Consider the following 9,607-nt stretch of genomic DNA (forward strand, 5'->3'; position numbering starts at 1 on the left):
CCCGCCCATAATGCTCCAAACGTTCTGAGATGGTGAGAGATCCGGCGACCTTGCCGCCGAGGTAGGATTTAGCGAGCACGAAGACAAGCAGAAGGAACTCTCGACGTGTGCGGAAGGCATTATCATGTTGAAATGTAAGGCCAGGATGGCTTGCCACGAAGGGCAACAAAACGAGGCATAGAATATCGTCGAGGTACTGCTGTGCCGTGAGCGTGCCGCGGATGACAACCAAAGGGGCGCTGCTTTGAAACGAAACAGCACACCACAGCATCACTCCTGGTTGTCAGGCGGTGTGGCAGGCGACAGGCAGGTTGGTATCCCAACGTTGGCGAGGCGTCCCCAGACATTTCTTCGTTAGTCATCGGAGCTCAGTTCGAAGCAGGACTCATTACTCTAGACAATTCTACCCTAATCAATGAGACTTTCTCGAAAATGGTGGTGAGTTGGGTTCAAAAGGCTCTGAGCACTATGGGACTTAAAATCTGTGGTCATCAGTCCCCTGGAACTTAGAACTACTTAAACCTAACTAACCTAAGGACATCACACACAGCCATGCCCGAGGCAGGATTCGAACCTGCGACCGTAGCGGTCACGCGGTTCCACACTGAAGCGCCTAGAACCGCACGGCCACACCGGCCGGCGGTGGTGAGTTGTGTCTTCCTGTTTACATATTTTGAAATCTTAGTTGTGCCCTACAGACCTTGTCAGTATGAATGAAATCGTTGATCAAAAGTTGGTGCGGTACACTTGCCAGCTTTTGGACGCTGAATCTGTAAATGATTTGGATGCGTCATGTAAACATTTTATCGCGTTTATCAGGTCTATTATTCTGTAATGATTTTCGTTAGAAAGAATTTTTGGAATATAGATGAATGTCAAGGCATTTAGCGAAAATTGGTGTTTCAGTTATCACATTCAAAAGAAACGGGGGTCTTCCTAAGATAACTCAACCTCGACCGTTTCTGCAAAGAATGTTCCCGACATTTTGAGAATGGGAAGTACAAAGCATTTGATATTTGTAAATATTACTTCGACCAAAGAATCATAAAGTGCACTGACAGCTGTCATTTATGCTGAAATGCACTTAAAAATATCCATATTGTTTGTGTTTTGTGTTACACTCTTCAGACGTCATGCTTTGTGAAGTCATTCTACAGGATGTATACTGACCCCCGCGAGCAGCGCGAAGAGGGCCACGCACTGCGCGACGCTGGCGTGCTGCAACTTGAAGGTGTAGCGGCGGTAGAGCGCCTCCAGCTCGTCATTCTCGAAGCGGTGCCTGTTGAGGAGGCGCGCGAGCCGGCGCGCGTCGCTGGCCGCCTTCACGCTGTGGTCCATGCCGCCCCCGCCGCCCCCGCTCCGCCTCTCGCAGCCGCCCCGCGGCTACCGCCACTGCCACGCCCCCTCCGCCGCCGCCCGCACCCGCCGCCAGCACTGCCACATCGCCGCAGCGTCTGCAACACCACAAGCACCACGCCCACACTGTAGTACGAACATGGATACACACTACCGGGGAACAACGAATCGCACGTCTAGCATAACACGCAGTGTGTCCACAAAGTCCCGCCATAATTTTAAGAAAAATCCTAACTTGCAAACTATTAAAGATAGTGAACTGTGGTTACTTATAAAACGTTTAATCTCTCTCAAAATTTCTTTCCTTTGTTGCAAATTTCCATTGGAGTGCATCAGAGCTCCACAGTCAAGAACAAGCATAATGAAGTGGTTCAAAAATTTCAAGGGACACGCAGTGTCAAATACCTTACTGGAACTGATTTCAAGCACATTTTGACAGAGTGGAAGATGCATTTCAACGACATCCCCCCCAACTTCCAACACCACCACCGCCCACATTGAAATCTGAACATAGGGATGTGCTGAATGACATTTCCTATAGGTCGATGGCCCCCAGGTCACACCACTGGACTTCTTTTCGTGAGATTGCGTGCATACACCACAATTTAAAGACATTGCTACCTATCGTGCGGTAATCAATGAAATGATCAAAACCGTACATGCTGCAATGCTGACGCGTACATGGCCAGAACTCTAATACCGCCTCGATGTTCTACGAACGACGAGTGGGTCATTCAATGAAATTCTGGCGGAACAGGAAAAAATTTGAAAGTTACTAAATATTTCACAACAAATCACGATGCTCCATGTCTAATGCTTTTTAACTATTTTTTATATGATAGCAGGACTTAATGGAATCCCTATACGTATTCAACATGACCGCTTGTGTTGCAAGTAATCTGAGAAAGTCCGAAAAAAGATTTTCAGTCTGCAGCAGAGTGTGCGCTGGCGTACTTTGGTAGCTCAGTCGATAGAGCACTTGACCGTGAAAGGCAAAGATTGCAGGTTCGAGTCGCAGTGAGGCACACATTTTTAATCCGATAGGAATATGCAAGAAAATTCTCTATAAACCTAACAAAGCCGCTGGCGCGTACACTCTCACGACGGTTACCGGGGAAGGGGCCTCCCTATGCCTGTTAACAAAAATCAAGGATACTGAAAAGAAATTTCCTAGAAACATCTTTTAACTATACAGCCTTTTACTTCTCTACGTAATCACCAGTGAGATTTAAACATTTACTATACCTCTTGAATGTGGAGAAATATCCCTCTGCATTCAGTTCTGCGGTATGAGATTGTAGCCAGGTCGTTACCTTGAAATTTTTAAGTCTTCGATGGAATCCAAACTTTGGGAATCGCGTCACTTTCTCCGCATCCATGAAGCGGTGAGGATCATTTCCAACCTTCTTGATTCACATCTTAGACAAAGAGGCAGAGATTAGTTGACTTTTGAGATTCTCGGAAAGTAGTTTCAGAGCCCAACTAGCACAGACCTTTACCATAGTTTTTATTCATTACCACATGCAAGATACTCCCAAGAGATACTAGGAATGATGTCTGACAACTGAGATACCGTGGAATGCCAGTTTTCACGAATCTTTTCATCAACTTCCTGTAGCAGTTCATTGCTAACAACTAATGGACAAGTTTCGTCATCATCTTGAGATTACTGAAGGGCGATATGTTTTAATTTTTAAAAAAACATGCGACAGGAGAGAACGCGTAGAATATTTCTTTGTTGAAGATAACCGGTTTCAAAAGACTTTGCTGTAATCTACAGGTCTTAAACATTTTTTTTGTAAAAAATGTTCATTTTACGCTAAACCTCACGCACAAGACGTCAAGTAGATAAACACCACCAAGCTATAAAGGTTTGTCCTAGGTGAAAATTTAAAAACATGAAACACCTTATATGCAAAACGCCATGTCCACAGACATATTACAAGCATGTATGAGCAATATGTATTATGTACATGGCCTTTCGCACGAGGTGATATACGTTTTTAACAGTTCAGCGACGACAAACCTTTATAACGTGCTGGTTTTTATCCACTTGACACCTTGTGCCTGAGGTTCAGCTTAAATTTACGTTTTACAACAAAAAGTTTAAGACCTAAAGATAACAGCAAAGTCTGTTGAAACCAGTTGTGTTAAACAAAGAAATATTTTATGCGAGCTTGGCTGTTGATTGGTTTTTGTTATCATCGTCTTTAAGATTCATCGATCCATTCTCCGAACGGCACCATTTTTTGTCAATAAACCCCGTATTGTAGAAAGATTTAACATTTGGCGGGATTTTTCAATAGCAACACACATTCAGCGCGGCTGCTCTATTGGCTCGAGAACCAGTATGGCTTTCTCGCTATCACAGCTTAAACTACATTGACGTACACTATGTGATCAGAAGTATCCGGACACCCCCCAAAACATACGTTTTTCACATTACGTGCGTTGTGCTGCCACCTACTGCCAGGTACTCAGCGACCTCAGTTGTCATTAGATATCGTGAGAGATCAGAATGGGTCGCTCCGCGGAACTTACGGACTTCGAATGTGGTCAGGTAATAGTGTAACTTGTGTCATACCTCTGTACGTGAGATTTCCAGACTCCTAAACCCCCCTAGGTCAACTGTTTCCGATGTGATAGTGAAGTGGAAAAGTGAAGGGACACGTACAGCAAAAAAGCTTACAGGCCGACCTCGTCTGTTGACAGAGAGAGACCGCCGACAGTTGAAGAGGGTCGTAATGTGTATTAGGCAGAAATCTCTCCAGACCATCACACAGAAATTCCAAACTGCATCAGGATCCACTGCAAGTACTATGACAGGCGGAAGGTGAGAAAACTTGGGGCTGCTCATAAGCCACAGATCACGCCGGTAAATGCCAAACTACGCCTCGCTTGGTGTAATGAGCGTAAACATTGGACGATTGAACCGTGGAAAAACACTGTGAAACTCATCTATTCTGCTGAACAAGTCCTCATAGCTCTTAAGGTGCGCATTTTAGAGCCCACGTTTACTCAACTTTTTTACTTCGAACGATCGTTCCTTCAAATCCCTGAATATTCCTCCTTGGACACCCTTAATGTGTACATTGACTGTTAAAATCTGTACTCTAATTTAATGTTCTCACTGTTGCTCTGTGCCAACAACATGGCAGATGTGAACATAATTGAAAACACACGGTGTATAATTTATGGATGTCCATCCTGTTTCAAGGACGAGGGACTTCAGCTGAGAAAAAGTACCATCACAGCTGTATCTTGAGTACGTTTTTACTATCTCACACGACTAGTTTCGGCGGCACATTACCGCCATGCTCAGACTCCATCACTGCCAAAAGAGTATTAGATTTCACTGGCACATTTATTGTGGAGTCTTTGTTACCAGCAAACGTGGCCTGGCTGTCGTCAGGAGTCTGTTGTGGACGACACGGCGTCGAGTAGACTCTGGACGACAGCTAGGCCACGTGTGCTAGTAACAAAGACTCCACAATAAATGCGCCAGTGAAATCTAATACTGCTTTGGCAGTGATGGAGTCTGAGGTGGCCGTGCCGTCTAAACTAGTCGTGTGAGACAAGAAAGGCATACTCAAGATACAGCTGTGGTGGTGCTTTTTCTCATGCATTGTGTATATTTGAAAAATACTGTTGAGTCTATAGAAATCACTCTTTTTTAACGACGTTTGTAACCTTCTAGGATGTTGTTGTTGTTGTTGTAGTCTTCAGTCCTGAGACTGGTTTGATGCAGCTCTCCATGCTACTCTATCCTGTGCAAGCTTCTTCATCTCCCAGTACCTACTGCAATCTACATCCTTCTGAATCTGCTTAGTGTATTCATCTCTTGGTCTCCCTCTACGATTTTTACCCTCCACGCTGCCCTCCAATACTAAATTGGTGATCCCTTGATTCCTCAGAACATGTCCTACCAACCGATCCCGTCTTCTGGTCAAGTTGTGCCACAAACTTCTCTTCTCCCCAATCCTATTCAATACTTCCTCATTAGTTATGTGATCTACCCATCTAATCTTCAGTATTCTTCTGTAGCACCACATTTCGAATGCTTCTATTCTCTTCTTGTCCAAACTATTTATCGTCCACGTTTCACTTCCATACATGGCTACACTCCATACAAATGCTTTCAGAAATGACTTCCTGACACTTAAATCTATACTCGATGTTAACAAATTTTTCTTCTTCAGAAAAGCTTTCCTTGCCATTGCCAGTCTACATTTTATATCCTCTCTACTTCAACCATCATCAGTTATTTTGCTCCCCAAATAGCAAAACTCCTTTACTTCTTTAAGTGTCTCATTTCCTAATCTAATTCCCTCAGCATCACCTGACTTAATTCGACTACATTCCATTATCCTCGTTTTGCTTTTGTTGATGTTCATCTTATATCCTCCTTTCAAAACACTGTCCATTCCGTTCAACTGCTCTCCCAAGTCCTTTGCAGTCTCTGACAGAATTACAATGTCATCAGCGAACCTCAAAGTTTTTATTTCTTCTCCATGGATTTTAATACCTACTCCGAATTTTTCTTTTGTTTCCTTTACTGCTTGCTCAATATACAGATTGAACAACATCGGGGAGAGGCTACAACCCTGTCTTACTCCCTTCCCAACCACTGCTACCCTTCCAGGATAGACGCACAGAATTCGGTTAACTGTACATCCATATTGTTCCTCATCCAGCATTCTTCCTTAAATTTTAATGCCTTTTTGTTTCATTCACCTTCGAGCCTATAAAAAAATGGTTCAAACGGCTCTGAGCAGTATGGGACTTAACAATGGTTCAAATGGCTCTGAGCACTATGCGACTTAACTTCTGTGGTCATCAGTCGCCTAGAACTTAGAACTAATTAAACCTAACTAACCTAAGGACATCACACACATCCATGCCCTAGGCAGGATTCGAACCTGCGACCGGAGTGGCCGCTCGGCTCCAGACTGTAGCGCCTATAACCGCACGGCCACACCGGCCGGCGAGGCTATAAGCCTTGTGCTTCTCGTTTACTCAACAGCTTCGCGCCAACTAACAGGCGGAGCTTGCAGTCACAACAGATGTTAACGTATTACCTCTGTTTTGTTGTGATAAGACAACGTTAATAAATTGAAGGGCATTGTTTAATATACTGCATAAGCGTATCTTAATGTTGTTATGTTGTTTCTGCAGCGTCTCTCTCGTTGTATCGTCAGGTGCCCAGTATCACGAATGCTCTGGCGGTGACTCACGCTTCCGGTGGCCCCAACGTGCTCCGTTCGCTGACCTACACTCCGTCACTATACCTGACAAACTCGCTAGCGCACTGTGTATGTCACCGGAAAAGTGTCGAATCAAGACATAGTAAAGAATGTTGAGGACTTTTTGGCAAGTTGTTTAATTTAAAACTTTTCCTAGGAAACATGTAAAAATGTTAGGTATTTATTAAAATGCGAAATGGATACCGCAGTGAAACAACAATGAAATAACATTTTCAAACTAGAAATTTATATATTTATTAAAGTTAAATTAAAACATGAGAATTATCACAACCGCATTTGTCTGAAAATTGGCCAATACTGAAGTGTTTCAATACTTTTTAACGACTACTAATACGTAATAATCAATTGAAAAAAGGTTTCTAATCGTAAGTATAACAAACAATAACAGAATATAAACTTTCAATTTCTAGATACTTGGAAGCTGTACTACTTTGTCCTTTACTCACTGTAAGAAGCAAAACTGAAATGAAATTCTGAATTACAAATAACTTTTCTTATTACACACAAACACGTGAGGTCCTGACACTTATTTTTGCACTTTCCTTAAACAAATCAAAGACTGTTTCTCTAAGAATTACTCTTCATTAACTGTAACACTCTACAAAATCTTTGATTCACTGCATTTGCACCATCATCAACCACAACATTTTCACAATTATCACGTGCAGCCTCCATTTCAGCGAAAGAGGCACTATCTATCACACTTTGCATTAAACGTAACCGCCACCCTAATAAATGACTAGGCAAAGTATAAAGTGAGATGCATTTCATGTTTCCCTGCGACTGTGGCAGATGGTGTACCACTTTCAGCCGAACTGGACGATTTGTGGTGGCCTTGGACAGAAATCTTGAGAAAATCGTTTTGCACTTTATAACCCGAGACTGCTCTATCAGTAACTGCTTCTCACAGAGCTGTGTACAAATTCAACCTGAAATCTTACTAAGGGACTAAGCGGTAATCTGATGTTTATAATTTTTTTGTATTTCGGGTTCGTGAAGTTCAGGATTCATATATCACTGCCCCAAGGCAGTTCGACTCAACTTTTCAAAAGTTCTCGGGAAAATCGGCTTTGAAGTTCTCCTAACTACTCCAAGTCACTAAATGTAGGACAGTTTTTCGCTGTGACGCGTAGCTGTATCGGTAGCGTTCGAGTCTTGCTTCTGTCTTTTTTTTCGTTCCATTCTGTTACCTGTATCATTTAAATATAAAATCAACTGAAATATTTTAATTAACGCTTCATTTTTATAAACTTATTTCGTACAAAATTTGTCGTGTTTAACGGAACTTCTGGCAGTAGCATTTTGACTGCGGTACTACGACGAGGTAAGTTTCTGCAAGGATTAGCTCGTAATATACAAAAGCATACCTCGTGCGTAATCTTGAAACGTTACTGGATAAGGAGACTGCAACAAAATCTTCTTGTCCAGTCGAAGGACCAGGCAAAATATTGCTGTCATCCACGTCCGATACATAACAAATGTTTTGCCGTATTAGAAGATTTTCACGCACAAGGCCGCAAACCACTATTTGCTGCTTCAGCCACAGCGGTGCCTTGCAAATGATGTCGTGTCCCCTCTAACCGTCGTGGAATTCGCCGACAGCAGCTGTGTCTCGCTCCAAAGGTTAGTATAAGTTTCGTGCAAGGGGCATGGGATCTCAGTTTCGGCAACTGTCATCAACTGGTAGTAACGCGCGTACTGCAAAGTTTGTAACCACACGCAGATAAAAATTAGTGTTAACTCTCTCTGTAGAGAGGCGCTCTTTAGTGTCGCGTCGTCCCTCAACTCACATTCATTTTTTCATAATGATAATTAGATGTGGTTAATTATCATATATTTGATAAATTTTATATTTAAATCACATAGGTATTCGACCTGAACGAAAAACTAATGAGGTCGCTTGGAGAACTGAAAAATTTATTTTCTCGAGAGGTGTTTAGTGTTGGATCGAATTGCTTTTACAGACTAATATTTGAGTTCTGAACATCACGCACCATAAATATAAAATAAAAATAAAAAACATCCTATTGCTACGCAGTCCCCTTGTAAATATTATTAGTGACCAATTAAGATACTGCTTCTCGACGTCAATACTGCAACTGTTTATTTCAGCTTGTTTATGATGGAGACGTGTCCTTTTCTTCTGATGAAGCACGGCTGTATTTACACTTTTGCGCGCTTTATGCTATGTGAATTAATCAAATATGTTATCATTAGTCATAACTTCCCTGAAAGAGATTGCAGTATACTAAACTATCTAAATATCATTCACAAAAAATTCAGTTTACAATGGAAGTAGCAAAGGAACGATGATTTCCATTTTTAGGTGTTTTTGTTCGTCGAAAAGATGGTGGCATTTTGGAACATACCGTATATCGGATGCCGACTCATACAGACGCAAATTTAAATAGATGCCACCACCCTTCCCAAACGATGAGGATCCTCACAACTTTGGCTGACGAGGTCTGAAGGATGAGCTTCTACAATTAAAGAGACTTTTCGAAGCAATTCGATATTCTCGTAACAGACATGTAAGACGCTACGAATAAAGCGTACGGTCGACATAAGAAACCAAGAAGAAGACGCGAAACATGTCGTCAAAAATAAGTTGGTTCATCATGGAGAACAACATTAAAGTGAGTCATCGCCCTCCGGAGAAGGCAGTAGAAATTCTGGGTCCCATCAAAGATGAATCGACGATCCGATAGGCGAGTGTGGCTTTTCGTACACCGGGGAGACGACCCGAACTGACCACGGAAGACACATGGAACATAGTAGGTAGCCCAATAAATCAGGTGGCAGAGCACTGCATCGACGCTGTTCACTCTATGCGGTATGAAAATATCGAAATTCTAGCGTCGACAATACCTTTTTGGGACTCGGTGGTGAAAGAAGTAGCTGAAATTCGTTTGGCAGAGAATTCAGTTAACAGAGATGACTGTTTGAACGTTGACAAATCATGAATCGATCCCGTAGGCACAGATTGA

At 42.5% G+C, this 9,607-nt stretch overlaps 1 protein-coding gene across 1 annotated transcript in view; it reads right to left on the reverse strand.

Moving 5' to 3' along the window:
- LOC126475054 (Ca(2+)/calmodulin-responsive adenylate cyclase) overlaps positions 1 to 1,353 on the reverse strand; it is a 375,710-nt gene extending 374,357 nt beyond the window's left edge. The window contains exon 1 of the mRNA XM_050102605.1: positions 1,171 to 1,353. Within this exon, the coding sequence (XP_049958562.1) occupies positions 1,171 to 1,338 (168 nt within the window). The 5' untranslated portion in view covers positions 1,339 to 1,353. The remainder of the gene's footprint in view (positions 1 to 1,170) is intronic.
- Between the last annotated feature and the right edge of the window lie 8,254 nt (positions 1,354 to 9,607).

The sequence above is a fragment of the Schistocerca serialis genome, chromosome 4 (genome assembly GCF_023864345.2).
Source record: "Schistocerca serialis cubense isolate TAMUIC-IGC-003099 chromosome 4, iqSchSeri2.2, whole genome shotgun sequence".
In the NCBI taxonomy this organism is placed as follows: Eukaryota; Metazoa; Arthropoda; class Insecta; order Orthoptera; family Acrididae; genus Schistocerca; species Schistocerca serialis.